Source organism: Penicillium chermesinum, assembly GCF_028974085.1.
Source record: "Penicillium chermesinum strain IBT 19713 chromosome Unknown utg000007l:1.0-2695246.0:1.0-2697696.0, whole genome shotgun sequence".
Lineage (NCBI taxonomy): Eukaryota > Fungi > Ascomycota > Eurotiomycetes > Eurotiales > Aspergillaceae > Penicillium > Penicillium chermesinum.
In genome coordinates this window covers 237,043-262,116 of record NW_026695317.1, presented here as the reverse complement: position 1 = coordinate 262,116, position 25,074 = coordinate 237,043, and the positions used below count along the sequence as shown (strand labels likewise).

The following is a 25,074-nucleotide window of genomic DNA, read 5'->3' as shown; positions in this document are numbered from 1 at the left end:
TTGACTTGCGCATGGGGCCTATCATTTGCTCCCCATGTAACAATCTGCTCCTTGGAAGATTCACTTGGCAAATCCTGTTTACCTAGAAATTCTGTAATCAACCGCAGGAGGGATGGATATTCGGGGTTCTTCAACGAAACGAATTGCGCTAGACCTTGTTGAACGTCGTTTGCGAGAGCTCTATCTGCCGCTAGCCTAGATTTCTGAATCTCTGATACCCTCAGGAGGATGTGGTAAGGTCTGGAAGGACCATCGTTTCCGTTTCTCGAAACCTACAGAATGTGTTAGTGGCGAAGATGGCAGATTTTGATCAGGATTTTGCTGACTGATTAGCCACTTACAGAGCAGGCTTTGTTCACGAGATGTACAATCTGGACAAGCTGAGGACTTTCCACCAAGCTCGATAAGGGGAAGGACTGAGACAAGAGCACGAGGTGGTATCCCAGCTGAGCAAAGCTGTTGTCTTTTGTCTCTATCCCCAGACGTATTGCCTGGCCGGCAATCCAGGGAAACGTAACATGACACAAATCACCGATGTTATCCATCGTAGTGGGGCGGTGGCACTATGAGACCTAGCCCGTGAAGGAAACCATGAAGCACAAATGGGACAAACTTTGGAGACTGTTTCAGCCGCAGTCGAGTATCTTGGCCCCGCCCCATACAGCCCCGCACTAGGAGGTACATATTCCGCGCACCTTCTCTCCCCAGAAGTCATCCCTCTCTCATGGTTCATGAAACTCAATAGTCCCATCAGCCAGAGCGAAGAGAAGCTACCAACTATCTTATGTCGCTGATAATTCATGATATATCCTTATTATGGCAGACTCGGAACCTTCGACAATATTTGAGGCTGTTATATTATGCCGACACGCATTCAGGAATGCAATGGCCACACCACGGCTGATGCAGAAAGAATGGGCTGAAAATAGACAGGCAGATTTCAATCTCTGGTGCAGGGGTTCAGGTGCCTCGTCTAAAGGGAAGGATTCCTTAGAGCACCGACTGCATGCAAACCCAGACGTACGGATTGTTATGGTCAATCTCTTGATCATGTTGAGTATCCTGATACAGAAGTGCATAGATAAAGGTATGTTACATCTTCCAGAAGACCTTGTCATATTTTCTCGAGGTCTGATCTAGACCTGTAGGCAGTGAGATAAGAGAACTTGACTCCGAGCTATCCACGGAAGAATTTCACTGTTTGAAAGATGTCGAAGACGCCTTAAGCCAACTTACGAGGCTGACAACTGTGATTCGAAAAGCTGGATCTCAGTCACGATTTCGGAAGGCAGACAGTACTTTTGATCCGACCAATCCTCAAATCCAAGCCTTGCGTCGACACCTCGAACTTCTTCTTCTAGCGCGATCAGACCCGCATGGTCATTCAGACTCTAGCTCCCAAAATCTCGCGCGGGGAAACTTGACCACTCTACAATCGCACTTGATCATGTGCAACTTGATACGACGTAATCGTTTTCTATATGCTCAGCGACATGCTCAAAAGTTAGGACTTGGTTCGGACATCTCAAGTACTCCAAGGGAGAACTATAGACGGGAGACGCAGCCACTGCAGCAAGAAGCTGGTCTGCTAGTTCTGCCCTCTGAGCAACAGAGAGTTGGGGAAAATGATGAGCCGCCGGGACCGAGTGTTACAACCGCTACAGCAGTAGACGAGCCCATAGTGACCCTGCCAAAGCAACCTGGACGGTCTGCAACCACAGTTATATCAGCCACTGGCTCGCGAATTGCCTACCCAAGCCCTCCGCCCATCAGAATCCATCAAATGGTCTTTTCTTGTCCGTGTTGCTGTCAGTCCCTTCCTGTCGCAGTAGCGCGGGGCAACCACTGGAAGTGAGATTTATCCATATTTCCCAAAAATGAGTATCGATTCTGACTTTTGTCTTTACTCAACAGAAACCACCTTGCGGAAGATATTCTACCATACACATGTATTTTTGAGGGCTGCGCTCAATACGACACCTTCTATAGGAACAAGGAAAGTTGGATAAGCCACATGAACGAGCACCACAGTGGTTCAGACCAATGGATGTGTCATATATGCACCCAGAAGAATATATATGCTAGCTTCACGATCTCCGACGACTTTGTTGAGCATCTCGAACACCAGCATAGTGAAGGAATCGAGCCTCGACAGATACCTATGCTGATTTTGGCTTGGCGGCGTAAGGCTCCTCCCAAATTTACTTCTTGCCCACTTTGCACCTTCGCGGGTGAGGAGGAGAAGGCTGTTCTTGACCATATTGCGGAGCATATTCATTCATTTTCACTGAGGTCTTTGCCGTGGGCCCCAGCAGAAGGCTCTTCAGAACCGGAAGGGAAGAACGTAAAATATGGAGCCTATTTCGACGAGCATCCTTATTTCGAGGTTCACAGCTGTGTCTCAGACAAGTCGCCCAGTTCGACGGGGGTGGCACCCTTGGCCACACAGTTTAGCGATTTCGAATTAGAATCAGACGCCGAGGGTCAAGCTAATTCGAGACCTAATGAAGGAAAAAATTTGTCGAACGACCATGTCTACCAGATCGCAGACAACAATTCGATATCATCAGATTTAACTCATTGGCTGGAAAGGCTAGAAGGTGACTTAAACCAGTATCAGCGTTCCTTATTCAGCACGAGCGATTACAACATAGCGTGGATTTGTCCTACACGCTTGGTATATACTGCCGCCCGGACATTTCTTGACCAGGCACAAGATCCATCTGGTCATTTAGTGTCTCTTAATACGGCCTTTCACACCTTGGGAAGCATTGGAAAGCGTCGTATACTTATTGCCACTTGCAGAGACCAGGAGTATGATGAAGTTGGCTCGCCTCTTTCATCAGATGTCATATCGGATGTGCTCCTCCATTATGACAATATCTGCATATTTATGATTATCGGCCTTGGCAGCGGTTTGCCGACTCCGAAAAATGACATTCGACTGGGTGACATTGTCGTCGCTGTTGGCCCAGAGGAGCATCTTGACTTTGCTACTCCCATGCCACAATCCGAAACTCAAGCTGGACTTCAACTTATAGGGGGTTGGCTGAATGATTCGCATGTGGAGCATTTGGATGACAACACACGTCTACGTACAGACCTGATGGATCTAAGTCGCAGTTACAATCATGAAGGTTGCCCTCTTGGAAACATGGTCAATCAGGTTCTAGCAAACCGTCCACGAATGCGAAGGAGGTACGGACGTCCAGATCCCGTCACTGATCGGCTACACAAAAGTGATACCCAGCATCCTCAAGAGATCGAGAAATCCACTTCTCTTGATATGGCAGACCAGAACACTTCATCTTTGGTTTCTCCCCCCGAGCGGACTGGAGATAACGATAAGCCCAGTATTCATTTCGGCACGATCGCATCGAGCCGTGATATCATTAAATCAACTACAGTGCGAGACAAATTAGCGTCAGAGAGGGGAATTTTATGTATTGAGACTGAGCACACTGAGGTTCCTCACTACACTCCATGCCTTTCTATCCGCGGCATCTGCGACTATGCCGACTCGCATAAGACCAAAGACTGGCAAGGATATGCTGCTATGGTTGCCTGTGCCTACGCCAAAGAAGCTCTCAGCTGCGACACTATTTCCGCAATAGTGGCATCAGGTACCAAATCCCAGCGGTTTTCCAGCGTGCCATCTAGAGGCTGGGGTACTCCAATTGACCAAGATGCGCACAAGTACTCGATTTACTCCAAATAATGAAGAATACTCGGTTTTCCACCCTGAAGAAAAGGCATACATATGGCTCTGATGTTATCTCGAAGATATAATAGGATTTGATGCTTTTGTGTAAAGCTCCTTTAACCCCGCGACAGCCTGAAGGACTCGGACGCGGAGGACATTAATTCCGCTAAATCCGTGTAGTTGCGGCTCTGCAACTCGTGGGATCAAAGTCGATCTCGATAATCTACGCTCTAATCGTAAACAAGGATGTTCTGATTAGCCCTCTAACTTTCGTTCTAACTTTCGATATCACTACCAAAGCAGCCCCTCCCCCAGATCTGAATCCAGTTTTGTGGCGGACTTCCCCATAAACACCGCAGCCTTATCACCGCATAAGTCCGACCCACTCAGAAAATACCCACAGCCTGAAGATCAAGGCATTCAGATGCAAGTAGTTAAACGAACTATAAAACTATCGTATCAAGAAGCCATCAATATGTAAGAAATAACAAAACATTCAAGCAGACAAGAACATCTACTCGCCAAAATGAAAGCCGCAATCCTCCCAGCCTTCGGCCAACCCCTCGAGATACATACAAAACCAGACCCCCCCAATCGGCACCGGCGAAGTCCTCGTCGAAGTAGTCGCAGCCCAAATCTACCACTACACCAACGAAGTCCTAAGCGGTGCCCGCAAATACCTGCTCCCAGCCCCCGTAACGCCAGGCTGCGGCGGCATAGGCCGTGTGATCGCTACAGGGCCCGACGCAACGACCCTGCAGCCTGGCGACTGGGTATTCTGCGACCCAACCGTGCGCAGCAGAGACAGCCTCTCCAACCCGGACATCGTGCTGCAGGGTGGAGTGCACGCGGACCGGGCGGGCAGAAGATTCAGGCGTACCATCGAGACGGCACGTTTGCGTCGCGAGTGCGCGTGCCGACGGAGAATGCGATCCCCATTGGGGAGATCGAGGATGCGGAGGCGGGGCATTGGTGCGCTCTGGCGGCGCTGCTTATCCCGTACGGGGGCCTGTTAGCGATGGAGTTTCGGGCGGGCGAGACGCTGCTTGTTAGTGGTGCGACGGGGCCGCTTGGGGGCGCAACGGTGCTGCTTGCGCTGGCGATGGGGGCGAGGGAGGTTATTGCGGTTGGACGGAATGAGGGTAAGTTGGCGCAGCTGAGGGAGAGGCTTGGGCCGCGGGTTGTTCCTGTGAAGCTTAGTGGAGATTCTGAGAAAGATATCGCGGCGATGAAGGCGGCTGCGGCGGGGGGCATAGATGCTGTGCTTGATTTCCTGCCGCCGGCTGCGAGTGCGACTGTTGCGCGTAGTGCGATCATGGCTGTGCGGCCATATGGGCGGGTTGTACTGATGGGGGGTGTCGGGATGCTGGGGGGAGAGGAATTGCAGTTGCCGTATCCTTGGATTATGCGCAATCTGATTACCATCAAGGGACAGTGGATGTATGAGCCTTCTGCGGTGCGGACAATAGTTGGAATGATTCGGAGTGGACAACTGGATATCTCTGCTTTTGATGTGACGGAATTTAGTCTGGAGAATATCAATGAGGCTGTGGATCATGCTGCTGAGACGGGAGGTCCGTTCAAGTTGACCATTGCGCGTCCTTGAACGTTTTGTCTGGCAATGTTGATATGGCAAGTTCTCAGCTTCATCCTCAAGTTGAGTCTTTCCAGGATAGGATATAGCATTGCCGGATAAGCCTTGTATGTTCCAACTGTCCTATACGTCATAGCTTGTTAGTGCCTCGCGAGAAATACAATCCTTTTTCATATGCAATGCTCGAAACTGGAACAAGGATCCGAGTAGATGCACCAAGACTGAGGACAATTCCATGTTCCCGTGAGAGCGATGCGCAACAGAGGTCGTAAAGAGCTGCGCGAGGGAAAATTGCCCCTCGTGGTAGGCATCTGATCACACGTCTATGTGGGAACAAATTCCGGCTGCACCCGGCGAATCCACGGGCCACTTGAAAGAACCAGAAAAGTCGTGTCAGGGAGCTCGGCGAACTAGCAGATTTTGAAAAGGAACCCGTGCCAGAAAGAAGACTTTCATTGGTATCAGGGAAAGATCAAGTCGACCTAATCATAAAAATGAAACAGCTAGGCACTGCAGAAAATGCATTGCACCCCGTAGAAATAATAATAAACAAAGAAAAGCTCATTCCCCGAACCCATGCGATATCGAAAAAGCCCACGCTGCACAATGGGCCGTTACGAAGGAGCGAAGCGAGATTACCAGCCGCCATCATCCTCGTACTGGTCCTCGCGGCCATCCTCGTAAGCCTCACGCTCGTCCTCCTCGTTATTCTCGTCTTGGACGGGTTAGTGGGCAATGTAAACAAAAGGACAACTACGTACCAATCTCGTGCTCGATGAAACCACCAGCAAGAGCGCCGACGGCCAGACCACCGACGCCTGCAGCCATCATCTTGCCAGCGCTACTGCCGCCACCGCTGTCATTGCGCTGCTCTTCAACTACAACAGTTTGCTGGTAGCCACCGCCGTAACCGGGGGGACCGGGAGGAGGCGCGTAGTAACCGCCGCCGGCGGGAGGGCCGTAGGGAGGCTCCCACTGCGAGCGGCCACTGTTGGTATCAACGAAGAAAGCGCGGCGGGTGCTGGGCTCCCATTCCTGAATCCAGCCTTGAGGGAGCGGGGGCGGGGGGGCCTGGAGGGGGCCGGAATTGAGGTGGTGGGGGACCGCCATATCCGCCGCCGTAAGGAGGGGCACCGTACTGGGGAGGGCCGCCGTAGTAGGCCATTTTTGTGATGGGAGTTTGATGGAAGAGGGAGGATGGGAGAGGGGAGAAAGAGAAGAAGTGAGAGGTGGGGTGGGAGGGTTTTTAAAACAGAGGGGAGACTAAGGGGAAAGGGGGGGGGAAGCGCCGATATGAAGAATCGAGATGAATACTTACTATCATGACAAGAACCGTACAGACTCCACCTGTGGGGAGACAATGGCCAGGCAGATACAAATCACGCCGTACAAGGGGAGTTTACCCGTACGATCGAATACAGAGTATCCAGAATTGCTGCCCCTGAAATGACCGAAGAGCCCATTTGCTCGTCAGCACGCGCCGGGCCTCCACGGGAGTCCCCGAGGCGGCTACCAAGAGAAGCAGCGGTGTCATCTAGTGGAAGCCTTCATTACTGAACTCAATCGATATTACCGGCGTTCCACACAATCCCATAAATCCCTCATCTCTGGCCATCCTTACTCCTTTGATTCTTACCGCCAGAACCCTCGACAATGGCGTTACGGAGTAAGATCAAAACCAAGTGGAAACCACTCACCGCGAATTCCCCTTGAGAAAATACTCGCTAGGACCAGCTAGTCCGGCGCTAACAACGAGCCAAGCCACGATGTGGCTCATCCTCGGGTGCGACACACAGCCACTGGCTGGCCTACACGTGGCTGGTAACAGTCACACTGTATCGCTTCTTTTTATTACGGGGGTTCTCGATACGATGCGTATTGGCTGATGAGGTGCGTAGAATCCTGCATCTCGGAGAAGGCCAGTTATAAAACCTGCATTCAACGGGAGAAATAGGGACAGGTGGAAACCCGAGGATACTCTAGAAAGGCAAGTGCAACTGGACTACACCATGGTCTGAGACCCTTCATATGAGAACGAGTGTAGATCGTATTGTACTTAAAGTTCACTCCGACCGGTGGCGTCGAGGATCCGAAGGTTTCCACCGGCGCAATGGCACTGCTTACTAAGTTTTAATCTATTCCCACCTGGATCAGCAAGCAGTGCTTGATACGATCAGCAAAATTGAGCACGTAATGTTAAACGCAGAGCTCAGGCTCCTGCATGACTACTCGGAACACCCGCAGCGCAGACCGCAGTGTGGGGGCGGGAGATCAGCGAGTACCGCTGTTCTAGGCCTTGGCTGCCAATAGAGTTCAGCTATGCAGAAGTCCTCATCCTCAACCCAGATGCGACTCAGGTGTCACACCCTTAATGCTCTACGGACGTCATGCCGTGTACGGTAATTACGGGGAATCGTTCTTCGTTCGGCTCTGAGGGATCAAAGAGTGATCACCCTCTTCAAATGATGGCAATTTCGCATGAAAATCTCGAGTAGTATCTACAATTTGAAATGGAAACAAAGGCGAATGGCTAGGACCTTATATTCCTAGCTGGTCCCATTGAGATGGTCCAGGGCAAGTCAATCGTTATGGCATTGGGGTAGCGAGCGCTCCCAGGGCTTAATTTGCGCCAGCCAAGGCGCTGGCGTTATTGCCGTCAGGGTAGAAGTAGGAGGCCAAACTGGACATAGTATTAGCGATGATCAGGGAGAGGAAGATGTCGCGAACTTACGCAATAATCACGTAGGCGGCAATCAGAAGGGCTCCTTCAAGGTAGTTACTGCGCCCGTCCAGAACAAGGAAGTTGACGACAAAGGCGGTGACGAAGAGCGAGATGGTCTCGAATAGGGTAAAATACAGGGACATGTCCTTATCCATACACCAGCCGAGAATGACCACCAGTGGGGTGACGAAGATAGCTAGAAAGGGTTAGGAGAATAGCACAATACGAAAAGCAGAACAGCTTCACTCACCAATCTGGATACTACTTCCAACAGACACACCGATGGCCAAGTCCATCTTGTTCTTCGTAGCAACGCTGACAGCAGTAACGTGCTCGGCTGCATTACCCACGATAGGAAGAATGATCAACCCGATGAAAGCTTCGCTAACATTGGAGCTTTGAAGCATATCGGGAATAGCATCAACCAAGAATTCAGCACAGACAGCAACCAAAGCCGTAGAGATCAGAAGAAGAACCACGGCAGCAGTACGAGACATGTCCGGCTCGTCTTCCCCAACAGCGACAGTGCCACCGTCCACAGGAGCAGTAGGAGGAGCACCAGCGGTACGGGCAGCACCTCGAGCAAACTGGACAGGATTTCCGGCGGCGGGGGCAGGTCTCATCTTGGCGGGAAGAGAGCTGCTTCGGTACAGAGCCGGCCGGGCAACAGTATTGCCAGGATGAGGCGACTGAGAAGGATTCTGAGAGCTGAAGACAGTGTTGGTGAGCAAGTTGAAAGGCGAACGCTTGCGAGAGCCCTCGTCAGGACCGACGCCCTCCATCCCAGCGAAGTTGGGAGTCGAGGCAAAACCCTTCATGGAAGGCCGATTGGCCTCGGTCATAAGACCATGGTCCACAGGTGTCTCGACACGCACTTTGCCAGGCTTCGAGAGACGCTTCCTGCGACCACGCTTTTCGGACTTCGTGCTGCCGATACTATTGATGCGGCTGGCAGGAGCACCAAAATCCCGGGAACGCACGGCTGAGGACGGGTGAATGTCATCGTCAGCATCATAACGGACCTCGTCGAATTCAATGGCAGTCGGAGTATTGTCGATCGAGTTGTCTGCCGACGCGGAGGCTTGGGACTTCTTTCGGATGGCATGGCGAGTGCTCCCTTGTCCTTGGTGCTGCTGCTTTTGGAGCTAGTACTTGATTTGCGGTGTCTGCGATGCTTCATGGCACGCTTGATTCGCTTAGCAGTTGTCCAAGAAGTAGTGGTATCCACAGACCCTTCGCTTGAACTACTGGATGAATCCGAGGAGCTATTCATCAAGTCATGAAGCAGACCAGGGTGGGACTCTTCGTCAATGATGGCTTGAGGAATGCTTGCGTAGAGGTAAGAATGCGACTTAAGCTGGAAGAGAATATACAAAATGTAAACCAGCAAAAGCACGACACTCGTTCCACGGCTAACTTTGAGGGTGAAACGGTCGGCGTCGCCACTATTTGAAAAGGAAGCATGGAAAGCAGTAGGCAGCAGGAGACTAGTCACACTCAAACTGAGCAGACACGCGCTCATTTGCGTTACAGTACTGTTGTAAATTTGTTCTTGGAAACGAAGGCCTCCCAGCAGGAAGGCCATGCCCAAAATTAGAAGAAGGTTGGCGAGAATGGAGCCCAAGAGGGAAGCTTGGACGATGCGGATTTCATTCTTGACAAGAGCAATGATGAAAATGATCAACTCCACCGCGTTACCAAAGGTGACATTAATGAGAGCACCAATTGTATCACCGAGCCGGGTGGCCACGCTCTCGGTAGCGTGACTCAAAAGTCCAGCCAGGGGAATAATGGCCACGGCGTTCATCGCGAAGATGACGTTCGGGTTGAGGTGAGCCGCCTCTGCGGCGATACCGATCGGCACGAAGACCAACAGGATATTGACCCAGGTGTGGCAGAGGGCATCCTTAGTATGTTGGAAGAACCGAACGGACCCATTGCGAGCACGGAGGAACATGCTAGGGTTGGATTTCTTTTCCTTATCATCCTCGGGCCCGGCCGTGGTAGGCGATTGGGCCCGAGCGGCGCCCGTATTCACTTGTCCATCGTACGAGCGAGCGACGTCGGGTCGCGTCGAGGATTCAAGATCGGGTGAATCGTTGCTTGAGAATGCGTGAGCTTTCGCCCACGATTTAATCCGGTCTGGAAAGGCGAAAGATGGTGGGTCAGCTTCTTCAGGGGAGACCTTGGCGTCATAGGGCTGCAGGAGGATCCGGCAGTCGGCCGGGAGAGCAGCAAAACTCACGCATGTATTTATGGAACCAGGAGCTGATTCGAGCGAGGCACACAAGCCTGGAGTGGTGAAAGAAGTAAGTCTTGAAAGACCACTTGGGGGGGAAATATGGGGAAAAGGGAAACCACGTTTTGGGGGAAAACAAGACGCTTTATTCCACGGGAGCTTGGCAGGGCTTGGCGGTAGATGATCGAACCAACGATTCCTTCCATGCCATCGCCTCACATTATGGACTGCCAACTAAGCAATCCACAGTTTTCGGAGCGCACTAACCAAGGGTCAGATCATCCGCCAATTCTAGTTCGTCCCCGAGGTTCTACTATACGGAGATCGCGCCGATCCATGAATGTGGACATTGACAGGAATCCTCCACGTCCACCAGCCTCGTCAGCTCCCGTTATCCCCTTGTTCGTGATGTCAATTATCCGTTACTCGACATACAACAAGGGCAACCCCCGGCCAAACATGACGAATGACGCGTTCACCCTTGCAACCTCCTATGAGGATTGACAAGGGTCGCTCGTAAGGGAAAACGGATCCACTGCTTCCTATCTACGATTGGGTGATACGGTCGCGTCCTTTGATTGGCGCCCCAACTCCACTTGCAGATCGACCTCCGCCATGCGATGAATCAACTCGTCGTACGGAACTCGGCAGTGTCTCGCCTTCACTTCTTCCCCTAAAAGGGCAATCGGATTGCTTGTCGGGCCAGAGGTCTCGAATTTGTATAATCCGTGGAACAGAGTATATGCAGCAGCAGCCTGCGAAGCTCTGGAATACTCGCAGTGATTTCCATCTCGGTGCCGCTAGCCCCGATGTCCCCAGTTAGTTTATCTCCGCCACTCGCACTGATCCCCAAAATAGTCTAGACCCGGATCCGCCCTACAATGTATCCGCAATGGCAAGTCTCGTATCCTGCTATCAGATACGAGCCAAGCTGCCAAAGGCCCCAATCTCCTCCGAGAGCAAACCGTTAGCCCACATGATGTAATGGGCGCTGACCTGCATATTCAGGTTGTGTAAAGAGCACAGCAGATAAGAAGCGGGTGTGACAAGTCCCGTTGCGGAGTCTGGCCTCTCGCCTCACTTTCTGTAGGCCGCCTTGCTGCGGTGACGATCCGTGTCGCTGAGCCACATGGTCAAGCCCCACTGTGGCGGTGTTGGTTCCGCCTGTGACGTCCGTGGCGTGTGCCAAGTTTTGTTAATGCTCGAGCAAATGGACAAATTTGCACTGGGCGTTTCGACCATGAGAATTGGAGGGACTGCCCAAACTTGGGTTGTCGCCGCTACGCAGTATGGCGCTAGTTGAATGTTGAATCTGGAAATAGGAGCATGACTGCATCGTATGTGGGGCTGGATATATAATGACCTTAAGCACGTACTTTTCTCAGCTTCTTCGCGGATGAATTTCGCAAAATATGACCACCAGCTTGATACCAATAGCCAGTATAAGCACTAGGCTCAGTTCATACTGGCATATATTTGAAGAGGTGTAATCTCTGGTACGAATGTCATTCAAATCACGTACCGCTGCAAGATTATCGTCGTCTAAGCCCGATGCATTGGTGGCCGAAGCCGGAACTCGACAGATCAACATTTCTATTCAAGCTGAGAAGCGCATTACCGCCAGCTTATGCCTGATGAAAGTATTCTTGCTTGGCTTCGCCTTCGTGATAGCCATCTCACTACTAATAAACCTCATCGCCTCGCGAGGGAGCGTCTTCCACGGCATCAAAGAATTAGTCTTCGCAATCCAGGATGCGCTCCTCCCAAGTACGTAAAGTATAAGGGCTTTCATAATTGACCATGTGAAAAATCGTCAATGACGAATCACAGGCCGAGAAAAAGATTAGCGTGAGCGGGAAAAAGCCGCAGGCGTCGATCAGCAAGCTCAACGGTCTCCACAGCAAACCGCAAGCCGCTCTCTTGCAGTTCAAGGACATATCGCCATGGGATAAATTATCAGACAACGACCTTAGACCTTAGCGCCGTGGCACTGAAGTTCCGAAACCTTCTACTTCAGCTAGCCGGAATGTTAATGGTGCCAGAAATACTGCAGATTATAGCCAAGAATGAAGGGTCGCGTGAGCTGCAACCACGAGGGAAAAAACAAAAAAATCTCTAGAAGGGGGCGCCGGAAATGCAGAAAGTGGTGAAGACGCATCATGCGCGCCTCATCGACACAACGGAACTCAGTACGCTAGGCTCCACCATTTTCTGTTGTCCCTGGCACCTATTCCAGCTAAGCATTTGAACAAGCATTCGGCTGGCGCAAAAAGACATTCGGTGGGCCCAGGTTCGAGGGACGAGGAAGTAAGGGGGAGAAGTTTGCGCAAGCAGTCCGGGATGTATGGAGCGGTTCAAGGATGAATTGTCTCGTTACCATGAAGGGAGGCAGTACTTGCCGGAGGCAGCGGCATTGAAGGTATTTTCGGTTCATCGAGTTGATGGCATGGCTGATCAAACCTTTGCAGATCCTAATTTGTAGTGGGGATTCTCTTTGCTCCTGGACATGGGTCATCTGCATGATGAGATTACTCAAGACTACAGACTACAGTGCACCAGATCAAGTTTAGGGGTAGCAAAATAGCGGAATGCACGATAAAGTGTGATCTACTGATATTCTACAACCACCATTAACGATTGGTTATTGCTTGGCGAAGAAGTAGACTCATCGACAGCTACTAGATCCATCCTCTGTGAACCCTTCAAATAACCAGGGTGCACAAAAGACCCAAAACTGTTCTAGACCCGGACCATCTTCGACCTGAGAGTGGATGGAGAGAGGGATCACGATATTAGGCACAGTCCCTCATATTATCAAATCTGATCAGAGTGTTTTTGGGTCCCGTGTGGCGGCTGCTTAATTTCTGGGTTATTTTGGCCTTTACTCCCCCAGACAGAGGATTTTGTCGTTCGCCAGGGATGTCCATGGGCTATGTTGTTATTTTCTTTGGCACAAACCGGCAAGCAAACAGACCACGTTCGGATTCGCAGCGTGGATCATCGTCTCAGTCCTCCTGAGCCTGACCGTCTAATATATCGCTGATGGCAAAAGCACCGGCGTGATAGTGCTCCTGTACCTGGCCAATGCCCTCGTGTTAGGCCAAAGAGACACAATATTGCACCACCGGGACCTACTAATGAAAGTAGTACTGCTTTTAGATAAGGTTTTTGCAATTTGTTGGAGCATCGGTCATCATGATCCTGGCCGTCAACGTGATAGTCAGCTACGAGATGCAAGTACGTAAAGTAGTATTCCATGTGCAGAGTCCCACGGTCAGCCATACTAATCAGTAGGCCTAGACACTTGCCGTGGTGGCCACGGGCTGCGCCATATCATTCATGAAAACGATATTCCCATACCTGACAACCACAAAGTCACAGCTCCGCTGCCTGTTCGTGCTCACCAATTCTACGGTGCAACGCACACATGCCTCGAAAATTGGCTCAGAGACGAGCTCGGCAATGCTGAAGATCTATAGTCACTACGCGTGCAGTTCCGCGCTACAAGACAGTAAATCTTTCAGAGAAACACCTCCTACTGACCGTCCAAACGTACAGTCACTTTCGCACCTACGAGCCGGCTATGGGGGAAATTTCCGGAAAGAAGTACCATAGAACTTTTGCCCATTCCAGTGGATCCTGCACAGAGGCGCTGATGGCACGTACAATGCTGAATCCGGAGAGTTTCCCGAGGCTATACCGGCCGAAGTCAGCCCCAATGATTGGAAGGTTCGCCCGGCGGACATTGCATTTCAATTGGCAGGCTTTGGTTTGCACTGTATAACCTAGTTACTTTGCCATTACTTTGCGGCTGTTGCAAAGGCGCAGAACTTGCTGCCTTTCTTGTCGAGAATAGATGCTTTGCCGCCTGCGAGGGGAATGCCTAAGGGTCAAATGAACTATTGAGTATCGGATAGGTCCGAGAGCCAAATTCCTCGACGCTTGCGGCAATTTCGTGGTTGAGTCAGTCGTGTCTAGTTTGCAGAAATTGATTTAAGTATTCTCGTTCGGACCAAGGTGCGGTACATGTTGATGATCGGTAACAAATATATCTAGTGAATGTGAGGAATCCGGTTGGCGAACTCACTATCTGGTTCAATGTTCAACAGACAAAGCAGTCATCTCACTTTTTCTAAACTAATCCAAAAAGCGAAGCATAGCTTAGCACCGAGGCCTCTGTATTCCCATAATACCCCTCAATACTCGTCCACTACTAACTCATCTCTTATTATGTTCTGTCCTCTTGGTCAGAGATCATCTACCGAGGAAATCCATGAAAACCAGAGGGAAATTCTATCAACCATTAGCACAGCTCTACCACAGCCTCATCCTCTTCGCAACAGTCACAACCACAACCGTAAAAACCAGCATAATCCCCATAATCCCAAAGAACCACCCCAACCCCCCGGCCTCCTCCCCCGGGACCTGTACATTCATCCCAAACAGACTCGCCAGTAGATGGCATGGCCCCAGAATAGACGCAAAAAGCGTAATTTTCCCAATCGCCCTATTGATCGTCAAACTAATCCGCAAATTGTTCGCGCTCAGCTGCGCTAGGCAATTCGCCTGCGACCGCGCAACGATCTCATCCAGATGCTCCAGATTCGACAGCCCTGTCTCCAGATGGTCCTGCACGTCACCCAGATAGAGCAGATACTCGCCGCCGGGGAAGATGGGGCCGCCGTGCGGGGACTCGCAGCGCTTGACGAGGGCGCTGAGCACGTCGACTTTGCCTAGGAGGCAGCGGGCGATGTGGGTGATTTTCCGACGGAGAGCTTCGATGCGCGGAAGGAGGGCATGCAAGTCGTCGAAACGGCTGATGAAGACTTGGTCTTCTATTGCGTCCGATTCGTGCTCTGCAGCGCGGGAGGACGGCTCGAAACTGTCGATTATGTTGTCGCTGGATCCTGTTAGCGGGGTATGGGGATGGGGATTGGGGCGAGTTAAGAAGGCGGAAAGAAGGCTTACATGAGGGCATAGCCAATCCAGTCGCTGGAAAGGATGCTTGGATTGTGCATCTTGTGGATACGGCGATGCACCGCGTCGACATGGGGACAGGGACTAGCGGAGAAGGTCACGACGCTGTTTTGGAAGACGAGGATGAAGAACGGAGCGGAAGAGGGGACGATGGCTTCGGCGTTGAAGTCGAGAAGAGTTTGGAGGCTTATCAGGTAGTAGTTCCGGAAAACCTCGACCTTCTCGCGAGGCTCTTGCACGACAACATCCTCTGCTGTGAGGGGATGGATGGAAAGTGTCTGGGCGACGCTGGCTACATCCATCTTCTTAGCATCGCGGACATCTAGCCACCATAGAGGAGGAGCCAGGCCAGGACTTGGACCGTCAACTCTTTGGATATCTTGCGCCGCTGAAAGCATATCAATAGCCTGAGCATGGCTCAAGAGTTCATCCCAGCTGGGGGAAGAAATCACATCGCCTGTCGCTGTGTTGAGAAGCTTGAAGTGAGGCATGTTTGGTTTCTCTTGCATTGACATCGTCGTGGTGACATGAGCTTGCAGGAAGAGCACTGGGGTCCGAAAACGTAATGGGATTCTGCAGGCCTGCAGTCTTCATGTTGTGTTCTTGATGGCGGAGAGCGTATTCCTGCAATTCAGCCCATACTTCCCAGTGAGATGACGGCCACGGGCAAACCACTGACTCCATTCAATCTCGAGAGAACCTCAAGTCCTAATACAAGGTCAGTTGGTTACAGAACGGATATCACGGCAGCAGAGCAAAATTCTCCTGAATTAGTCAGGGTAACCGAAAATTCTGGGGCCTGTGAACCCCAACGCATCAGCCCTACCCGTTTGACCCACTCGGGCTCAGAGCGAGCCATGGAACTCAGTTGGATTCGACCAATCGATGGGCGCAACTCGGATCCCGTTCTTCTCCTCGGGGCTAATAGTTCGAGACTACGGGGCTTCTTGGCACCAGGCATCATCATTCTAAGCGCTTGGATTTGTCAAGATCATCATCTATGTACAAAGGACAAACCACGACACACTGGAACCGCGAGGAAGGCTTGAGCCTGCGGCTTTCTTGACGGTAAAAATCAAATCAGGGGAGGCGTGATGGGCCCCATGGTATTGGTGATAAACGCTGAATAACTCCCGGATCAGTCGCACAGCGACCGATTATGCAATACAGCAATTCAAAGGTCATAATTTCGATATTGTCAACTTGTGGTTGAACATGGTGACGGTCGCATGCTCCATGGAAGTTAGAATCGTGGTGAGATAAAGTATAGGAGTGTCAGGGCTGAACTTACAGAGATGAGTTTTTGTTCTACTCCACAGTCTTCCTCGGTTGGAAGCCCAGCTCTCGGTCCAGGACTTGGGATTTATGGAGCCATGGATAGCAGAAGATGACGAATAAAACCACGGCGAGAAGTACGAGCAGCGTCGGCAAGAACATGAAAATGAAGAGCACGACGCTCAGTCCAAAGGAAACATTTTGGCCGAATGAGACATTTTGGCCGAGGAGGAAGCGGCGGACTAGGAGGTCAAGGACTTCGGACAGCATAGGTGCAGTGAAAAAACGGTGTGGACGAAAGAGCTCCAGTCCCGCAAGAGCGAGGCAGTATGAGGAGTTCAATGCAGTTGAGATGGCAGCGGTGGGAAGGTTGGAAGTTCAAATAGGGCCTGGTCGATTGGGTTTCCAAGAATACCTCGTTCCACACCAGCATTCATCGCAGCTTCCAACCCTCAGGCTGGGAACTTGAAGGAAGCCCGGGGTAACAGGCGCACCGCCTTAGTGTGGCGCCGAGTGGCGGGAGCGGGAAAATGGTGGTGCCTGTTTCCCATTCCTACTGCGTAGTTCCTCCCCACTCTTTGGTCCCACTGGTGATTCCCACACTATGAAACCCTCGTTTTTCCGACGGTCCGACTGCCTGGGGGATTCCTTCAAGTTCCAATCGGTTGGTCTACACTCGAACACCCTTACGGTGAAGCGGTGAAGCCTACTGTATCAGGCAAGGATTGCACCCTTCTTATCTCATTCCTTGCTGTGGAAACTCAACCGCCGGGAAATTGGAATGCCCTCTTGGCGCGAATAGCTTCAGGCAGCAGCTTTCTGGGTGCGGAACCCCGGACAATACAGGACTCCACCACTAGACCCTGTGCGACTTTGCAACTTCAAGTTCCAGAGGACACACTTCCAGTATTCAGTATGAAGTACGAAGGACAAATATAGAATCGTCCTACAATGCCAGGCCAACGCAATGCGGCTTCAGCCGGTTTAACCGCTGCTCATGGCGCCGCAAATATGGTACCACCATTGATGGCTCCAGTTGCTGCGCGTGGGGACAGGCGAAGTCTCCGATTAGTTAGTAGTTAGCGCCCGCCTTGTGACGTTACCTACCTTGCATCTGCCAGCATTCGCACCTCGCTGGACCGTAGATGCTCAATTCACTCGGAATAGCCCCGTAGTTGCTCAGGAGTCTATAGGTAAACCTGTTTATGAAACCCTGACCATTTCAAGTTTTTTCGGGGAACTGCAAGAGCCCTGTACCAGGCCTGCAGGACAATACAAAAACCCGGTAATCCAGGAATTATTCTGCCGATCGCATTTTCCTCGTGTCTCCGGTCGTAGGGCTGAAGCTTGGCCGCGGATCCCCGAAGCCTTCTTTCCGAATTGCCCATTTATAGCTTACTTTGCTTTGGGAGACCCCAGTCCTGTCCAGGGTTAGGCGCCCATGCGGATCCTCCAGAACGCCCGGTCATTTGCACAATCAAAAACCGCTCTAAATCGCCTTGTTCGCAGAGTGGAGCCTTCTTTACCCCCCCACAAGTTCTCTTCTCTCGATTTCATGCACTTTCTTTCTTTCAATCCCTCCCCACTTTCCTTACTCTTTACCGTCTTTTCTAACTTTTGTTCCCTTTGTATGAGTCTCGGCCACCGTTCCAACCATGTCTTGGCTCGCCCGCCGCAGCACTATGACCGAGGAGGAACATGACAACCTCGGCGTGGATTGGGTGCTGCAGTATGAATTTGGCGACATCGGTACGAGCTGCATGAGGCATGGACTTTCTGCATTTGCTAACGATCCCCCAGATCAGACGCAGGCCGTCACCGAGTTTCGTGAGATGATGCACGACCTGACCGAGGCAGGTCTTCGCGTGCAAGTCCGCCACGGCCATGGAGCGTCGTTATTGCTGTGTTTACGAGTCCCCCGCGACAAATTGGGGAGGATGATCCACCAGCTCAGGTAGGAAAGTGCCAGCTGCAAGCCAGATTAGGGGCTTACTTCCGCAGAATCAAGGATTGGTTATATGGTATCAGTCATAATTTGCCAATCGGCGACGAAAATACGACTGCCTCGGCGGAATCACCAGCAGAGGAATTGCGTACTGTTTACCACGCTGTGACGTGGTGTGACGAGCTTGGGGGCGCGGGCGTTACACCCAAGCATGGCAAGTGGGAGCGTGTCACAGCTTCTTTTCCTTTACACGATAAAGAAGCATGCTCTCAGCTTTTACGGGAATGGAGTCGGAAAACCATCTTGACCACGCAGGATCTAGATACGATACGGGCGCTCTTTGGCGAAAAGGTCTCTGTCAACTCTCGATTACGAGCGGACCATTGCTGACTTCATTCAGGTTGCCTACTACTATGCCTTTATTCATTGTTATTCGCTATTCCTAACGGTACCGGCGGCGATGGGGATTATAGGATGGCTATACCTGGGTCCCTATTCCATCATTTATGGCGCTGGACTGTGTGTCTGGTGTGTTGTATTTGTGGAATACTGGAAGATCCGAGAGCAGGATCTCAGTTTAAGATGGAATGTGAAAGGGGTAGCCGGACTGAAAGTGAACCGACCTGAGTTCAAGTGGGAGAAGGAGGTTCCAGACCCGATATCTGGTCAACCGATCAAAGCTTTCCCGCAGTGGAAGCAGTTCCTGCGCCAGCTTCTGTTGGTCCCATTTGCTTCAATTGCGAGCGTTGCTCTAGGAAGCCTGATCGTCATTGCATTCGCATCGGAAGTCTTCATTTCGGAGGTCTACAGTGGGCCCATGAAAGGCTACCTCGAGTTTGCTCCTACCATTATCTTCTCGCTATCCCTGCCAGCCATTACTTCGTTCCTCAACAGCATCGCTACGAGATTGACCGAATACGAGAACTACCGAACCCAAGATCTATATGATCTCGCTCTGACGCAGAAGAACTTCGTGATGAATTTCATCACCTCGTTTCTTCCCACCATTCTCACTGCATATATATATGTCCCCTTCGCCCAATCAATTGTGCCGCATTTGGACATTCTACGGAGGACAGGGCTAAACGTCAACCTTGGAAACCAGGTGGATTTCAAAGTGGACACGTCCCGATTCCAGCAGGAAGTGATATACCTCTCGATGACCGCGCAGGTGCTCGACTTCGGCGAGGAAATTGTCCTCCCCCTACGTCAAACAGATATTGTGGGAGAAATGGCGCAACTACCGAGACCGGCGCGATGGGTTCGGTGCTCACAAACGCAGGTTCTCGCAGGGAACGGACTTGCTACTGATTGACACCCCAGAGGAAGCGAATTTCCTGGCCCGAGTACGCAAGGAAGCAGATGCAGATGAATACAAGGTCGAAGAAGATATCCTTGAGATGTGTGTGCAGTTTGGCTACTTGGCTTTGTTCGGAGTGGCCTGGCCATTAGTTCCACTGGGGTTCCTGCTGAACAGCTGGCTCGAGCTACGAGGCGATTTCTTCAAGTTGACTCTCGAATGCCAGCGTCCTCCACCCATACGAGCAGACTCAATTGGTCCCTCAGTCCTGGGTCTCGAACTCCTCGCGTGGCTGGGTACACTTTCTACTGCCGCTATCGTGCATCTGTATCGAGGCCCAATGTCTGAAGTGCGGCTTTCCTACCTTCTCCTCACGGTATTTCTTGCAGAGCAAGCGTACCTTGCTGTGCGATTCACTGCGTCGACAGCTCTTCAAAAAATATACTCCGATACCCTCCGCCAGGAAGAAGCCAAGCGCTATGCTGTGCGTCGGAGTTTCCTAGAGGCCAGCGCAAACGCGGGCCGAGGCGGGTCCCCCGGCTCTGTCGGGTCACGCGTGCGGCACGTACGGTTCCACGAAAAAGTGAATGTGTATAACACTTGCGAAAAGGAACCATCACCTGATGGCTCTCGGCCAGCATCAATCGAGGAAGCCCACGATGATGTCCTACGAGGGTCTGACCGGGAAGCGGACTTCTGGAATGCCATAACCAGCAATCCGGCCGACATAGGAGTCAAAATGATCCGGGCGATCAGCATATCGAAAGACGAAAAATTGACCAAAAAGGCATAAATCTGTTCTAAAATTAGCTTCGGCATTGCAGGCGCTAGGGATTACATACTAAATTAATTTCCCCATCTCTCCCATTTCTACCCCCGTACATCTGACCTCGCGTAATTATGCAGTTGCCTGCTATCCCTTGGCCAAGTAAGACTAATCCACAGTGGAACCAATAGTGGCAAATCCTAGAGACCTCGACTCGTCAGCCCAGGGGCAAATAGCGTATGGGGGAAGACGCAGTGTAGCCTGGGTGGAGCGAGTAAGCGTAGCAGCAAATAATAAGCGGCCGTTATCGCCTTATAGTTCAGCCCTACGAGAGACCCGCACTGGTAGTGCCGCGGAACTTCCCAATCTGTTCCCACCCATCCTTCACCTCCTTCTTGGACTCGCCTTCCTCTGCTCTGTGCTTTTCGAAGTGATTATATGTCAGGGGCTCTAAAAAGGCCCCATTATGCTCTGTTTCACTTTTTTCTGAACCTCAAATCACGCCATGTGAATGGCCATCCAGCAACATGCCCGGCGCATTCTCAACAGACACGCTGGTAGACGATATCGCCAGCGGTTCTCCGCTCGACCCCTCAGACAAAATGCCAGCAAACAGTTCCCTCTCCGAGCCGGAACTCGAGCCCAAACCAGAAATCCCCAAGCTCGCCTCCCCGTCACCCTCGTCTGCTTCCAAAGAAACCGTTCACTTAATCAAACGCTCCACCCTCTTCGGCCCACGCCTACACCTCCAGCGCCAACAACAATTTCGTAACTCCCTCCTCGCAAGCGTCGGCTACCTCGAGCTAGCCAACGCCGCCGACTTCGCTGCTAACGTATGGAACGAGATCCCCGTCCCGCGCTTCGCGGCCGTTTTAATGGGCATAGGCGGCACAATCGCACTCGCAATGACCAGCGTCGCGGTGCAAGACTTCCGCCTGAGTTGGCGAAATGTAAAGCTCCTCCGCTCCGAACGAAGGGGACTACAACACCTTTCCTCGCAAGCTGACGGCCTCGAGGCCCGGATTCTGAGCGCCCGTCTCGGCGTCGAAATAAGGGAACTCGGCACCGAGATCGTCGACAGGCTCGCCATGGATCTGCTTATGGGCATTGGATCCGTGCTTGTTGGCGTTGGCACGCTAATGGCCATTGGCGGCGCGGATCCGAAGGTCTACAAGGCATCGAATCTGCTGTCCGGGTACATCGGGAACGCGGTAGCGGCTGCGTTCGGAGTGATCAACGCGGTGTGGTCTGTGTATCTCCTCGTGCGGTTCTACAAGCATGAAGTCGCGGTGAAAAGGAGCCGTGTGGATCCCGCGATAAAGGAAAGGATATGCACGCGGTTCCGACGGTTCGGAGGGCATGCGTTCTTGAATGGGATAACCGGGTTAGTAGCCGGTGCCGGGTCACTAGTTACGGCGACGCGTTGGTGGGGGTATGTTGTGTTGTTGCCGTGTATCATTTCATTGATTTTCTGCAACTATTTCTGGCGCAGGCGGCTTGGGTACGACAGGCCTGTTTTTGGACCGGGGGAGGATACGGAGTCCTTGACTCAAAGCCTCGAGTACGTACTCGCAATGCAGGGGATGCTGGGATCTAGGGACGTGGAGAGTGGACTGCACGCTGCCCCGATGCAGGGAGACCAGAGCGGGTCTCTGGAGGACATCCTGCGGCTGATCGAGGAAAATCGAATGCTGGAGAGGTATGTGGAGTCTCTAGTGCGGGAAAAGGAGACGCGAAGGCTACTGCTGGAAGCGTTGCCCGTGGATGAGGCAGGGCATATGAGCGTTTCGGTAGAAGACATGGGGCGCTTTTTGTCGGGGCCGCATGTTCCAACAATGTTGAGCCACGCACGCCGGTTCTTGCGCGTGGAAGGTGTGGATATCTTCGTGCACCGGGAGAGATACCTGTTGGAGCTCCTGGGGTATGCTATCTGGATGAGCCAGGCAGACATACAGGAGGCTGCTTTCGAACTCAATGAAATTAACTGTGAAGGATAGGTAAAGTCGCAGTCTGCACCTCCCTTGTTTCTGTTGCCATTTTCTGGACGAGGCGCTGGCGCCTGATTTCGTGTATTGCATATCACTAGGTGTATACAGAATTGCTGGTACAGCTGCCCACCTAGGAAGAAAGGTAATGGATAGAAGAATAAAAGAATCTCAGAGAGCTATCAAAGAATACGACCCGGCCTAAACCTCACTGATCAGATATTGTAAACAGCCGGCGGGATTAAGCCAGTAACATACTATGATAGAACCCGGCTAGAAAGCCCTTGGAAGGCAATAGAATCGCGAAGATAAAGTCTCTCAAGGTTGGTTACACTCCAAAGGCTAATCGGATGCCTTGGTGATTTATGAGTCAGAATCTACCTGTTGGATCACCCCCATTTACGCATGCGAGCAGCAGAGATCTTCAGAATATTCACTACAAGTCTCTCGTTCTATGCGCAGGAACCTTCCTGTCGGCTCGGCTAGATCAAAAGATTCCACTGCACCGTTATTCCTGTGACCTCTCTTCGGTCACGACCGTCCTGTCTCCAATGCGTCCTGTTGCAACACGCAGCCTACTCGTCTAAAAACACGGAGCCCCGGGTATGTTATGACGACGTTGCTTGAAAGCAATCCGAGGATGTGTCCGACAACTGATTGGTTCGATTCCTTGATATCGACGTCAAGGAACAGATTGGGATATTCATCCTGGAGCAGGAGTCTGGAGCCGACCCCGAGCTTACGATTCTTCGAAAGGGGTATTCAATAACATGCAAATAAAGTACACATAACGCGATCAACTTCCATATTCCACGGCCTGGCACCACCCTTTTTGACAGTTAAAATCGGAGTTGCTGTGATGTGATATATCTTGAACCAGACATTGATGCGAGTGCCAATCATTATCCACTCAAGTACATGGGAAGAGAGCTCTCTCAAATTGGGACCTCGATCAAGAGCTTCCATTTCTGGATGCCAATTTCGCCACGGCATCTTCATACATTGAAGCCCTAGCACGGCTCAAGATTCAACATTCATTATAGCAAAGGAATGATGCAGCACATCCTGCAGATAAGTGTCGTCGGAAGTTTGTTACAAGACAGCTGTCTGACACGTTTGCCAGAGACAAAAAGTTGACTCGGTCATGTTATAAGCATAGTCCAGTCAAATTTTGGTTTCATGATCCCTGACTAGCCAATGATCTTCTCAATGGTAAAGTGCATATTTCCGGTGTGGACTAGGAGTTCACATATGCAGCACGGTGGAGTTTTTGTACGCGCGATCATGCCGGCTTCTTATCGAGAAGCCCGAATACTGGTCCACAGGGCATTGAGGACTAGGCCGGAGTCTTCGACCGCCGCCTACAGATGTTCCTCACAGCAATAAGGTGCTGTGAAAATGCAGATCCTTAGTATAGCTAGCCCCAGCTCTTAGATGATACAGCGGAGCTGAGAGAACGGAGACTTTTGAGTGGTGTATACCATTATGCAGCTTTGTCTTTGATGTGATCTACAGTCCGAAAATTAACTAGTGGTTCTTTGGGCCCACAAAGATCGATGATCCCTACAAGGCATAGAAAGAGCGGTTGCGCCTGCTGGATGGGAACCAGATAGGTGAGATGGAATGGCTGGTGGAGGCTTGAGAAGGCGGACGACAAGGCCTTGGCATGGGACCCTGGCGAGTATACCGAGGCGTTTCGCCAATGGTTAGTTGCAGAGCAATATATGAGGCAAAAGAATCTCACTAGGAATGATCACCAACAATAGGGTCACATATGTGAATTGGTTGGACGGTTGGGTATTAGGCGTTCAAAGCACATATAGGCCTGCGGGAATTACTACTGTTTGGTAGGTCTCCGAGAGATAATAGTTGCTTCTGATTAAAATATAGCTTCCAGTGCAAAAAGCTAATCTCCGAAGCTTGCTGACCAGTGCTCTGGACTTCCAGGAGGCCAAGCCACAATTCCAGGAGACAACGGAAGTTCCCCGAGGGCCTAAGACTTAGGGCACTAGGCGGAAGCCATTCGAGTCGCTCGTGAGCGCCCAGTTTCAAACCAGATAACCGTATCCAATTATATTCAGAGAACCACATGTGCCCCCGTCAACCCCCTGGTCGGGGCCGACTCCCCAAGAGCAAAGATGTTTTCAAGTTCGCAGTTCCGAATATCCTCATTCAAAACCAAGGCTCTCTATATATCACGCATCCGTCGAATGGGAGCTCTCTCACTGTTGAACAAAAGGAGGCAGGAATGCCTACCTTGCAAAACTTGCTGCCTCAGTGGAATTACGCATAACCAGTTACCGTCCATTACCATTGCAGTACTATCAGAGGTTCCGGCGCTAGAAACAGACAGCTACCCAAGGCAAAGGCTGCAGGATGGTGAGTGCTACGAAAGGCCACGAAGTCCTTTTTTGCATCACTCGAACCGACTGGGGTTGAGACACGGGGCAGTGTGGTCCTTATACGGCAAGTCCATTTCGCTCTATACTGGTATAAAGCTTGGCGATAAGGCTTCTATTAGCTAAGATGGTGAAACTCGATCTGCAAACTATAAATAGAGGCACGTGA

At 51.4% G+C, this 25,074-nt stretch overlaps 11 protein-coding genes across 11 annotated transcripts; 7 read left to right on the top strand and 4 right to left on the bottom strand.

Annotated features, from left to right (window-relative positions):
* Nucleotides 1-1,050: 1,050 nt before the first annotated feature.
* On the top strand, nt 1,051-3,718 carry N7468_008800 (uncharacterized protein; the record flags this gene model as incomplete). Its single annotated transcript, XM_058478096.1, has 3 exons — nt 1,051-1,087; nt 1,191-1,851; nt 2,011-3,718. 3 exons carry the CDS (start codon nt 1,051-1,053, stop codon nt 3,716-3,718), a joined length of 2,406 nt encoding a protein of 801 aa, XP_058326426.1.
* Nucleotides 3,719-4,229: 511 nt separating this feature from the next.
* On the top strand, nt 4,230-5,309 carry N7468_008799 (alcohol dehydrogenase zinc-binding domain protein; the record flags this gene model as incomplete). The annotated part of the gene is made up of 1 exon (XM_058478095.1): nt 4,230-5,309. One exon carries the CDS (start codon nt 4,230-4,232, stop codon nt 5,307-5,309), a length of 1,080 nt encoding a protein of 359 aa, XP_058326425.1.
* A 623-nt stretch (nt 5,310-5,932) lies between these two features.
* N7468_008798 (WW domain protein) lies at nt 5,933-6,407 on the bottom strand (the record flags this gene model as incomplete). Its single annotated transcript, XM_058478094.1, has 2 exons — nt 5,933-6,012; nt 6,059-6,407. The coding sequence occupies 2 exons, from the start codon at nt 6,405-6,407 to the stop codon at nt 5,933-5,935; spliced, it is 429 nt and encodes a 142-aa protein (XP_058326424.1).
* Nucleotides 6,408-7,916: 1,509 nt separating this feature from the next.
* Nucleotides 7,917-10,268, bottom strand: N7468_008797 (uncharacterized protein; the record flags this gene model as incomplete). The annotated part of the gene is made up of 5 exons (XM_058478093.1): nt 7,917-7,977; nt 8,029-8,215; nt 8,270-9,085; nt 9,172-10,161; nt 10,265-10,268. The coding sequence occupies 5 exons, from the start codon at nt 10,266-10,268 to the stop codon at nt 7,917-7,919; spliced, it is 2,058 nt and encodes a 685-aa protein (XP_058326423.1).
* A 3,185-nt stretch (nt 10,269-13,453) lies between these two features.
* On the top strand, nt 13,454-13,737 carry N7468_008796 (uncharacterized protein; the record flags this gene model as incomplete). Its single annotated transcript, XM_058478092.1, has 2 exons — nt 13,454-13,499; nt 13,553-13,737. 2 exons carry the CDS (start codon nt 13,454-13,456, stop codon nt 13,735-13,737), a joined length of 231 nt encoding a protein of 76 aa, XP_058326422.1.
* An 835-nt stretch (nt 13,738-14,572) lies between these two features.
* Nucleotides 14,573-15,744, bottom strand: N7468_008795 (magnesium transporter CorA family protein; the record flags this gene model as incomplete). The annotated part of the gene is made up of 2 exons (XM_058478091.1): nt 14,573-15,158; nt 15,227-15,744. The coding sequence occupies 2 exons, from the start codon at nt 15,742-15,744 to the stop codon at nt 14,573-14,575; spliced, it is 1,104 nt and encodes a 367-aa protein (XP_058326421.1).
* A 799-nt stretch (nt 15,745-16,543) lies between these two features.
* N7468_008794 (uncharacterized protein) lies at nt 16,544-16,780 on the bottom strand (the record flags this gene model as incomplete). The annotated part of the gene is made up of 1 exon (XM_058478090.1): nt 16,544-16,780. The coding sequence occupies one exon, from the start codon at nt 16,778-16,780 to the stop codon at nt 16,544-16,546; it is 237 nt and encodes a 78-aa protein (XP_058326420.1).
* A 1,412-nt stretch (nt 16,781-18,192) lies between these two features.
* On the top strand, nt 18,193-20,548 carry N7468_008793 (anoctamin family protein; the record flags this gene model as incomplete). The annotated part of the gene is made up of 5 exons (XM_058478089.1): nt 18,193-18,259; nt 18,311-18,464; nt 18,512-18,806; nt 18,856-19,663; nt 19,779-20,548. The coding sequence occupies 5 exons, from the start codon at nt 18,193-18,195 to the stop codon at nt 20,546-20,548; spliced, it is 2,094 nt and encodes a 697-aa protein (XP_058326419.1).
* Nucleotides 20,549-21,048: 500 nt separating this feature from the next.
* Nucleotides 21,049-22,518, top strand: N7468_008792 (uncharacterized protein; the record flags this gene model as incomplete). Its single annotated transcript, XM_058478088.1, has 1 exon — nt 21,049-22,518. The coding sequence occupies one exon, from the start codon at nt 21,049-21,051 to the stop codon at nt 22,516-22,518; it is 1,470 nt and encodes a 489-aa protein (XP_058326418.1).
* A 598-nt stretch (nt 22,519-23,116) lies between these two features.
* On the top strand, nt 23,117-23,520 carry N7468_008791 (uncharacterized protein; the record flags this gene model as incomplete). Its single annotated transcript, XM_058478087.1, has 2 exons — nt 23,117-23,264; nt 23,387-23,520. 2 exons carry the CDS (start codon nt 23,117-23,119, stop codon nt 23,518-23,520), a joined length of 282 nt encoding a protein of 93 aa, XP_058326417.1.
* Nucleotides 23,521-23,757: 237 nt separating this feature from the next.
* On the top strand, nt 23,758-24,272 carry N7468_008790 (uncharacterized protein; the record flags this gene model as incomplete). The annotated part of the gene is made up of 3 exons (XM_058478086.1): nt 23,758-23,875; nt 23,941-23,981; nt 24,120-24,272. 3 exons carry the CDS (start codon nt 23,758-23,760, stop codon nt 24,270-24,272), a joined length of 312 nt encoding a protein of 103 aa, XP_058326416.1.
* Between the last annotated feature and the right edge of the window lie 802 nt (nt 24,273-25,074).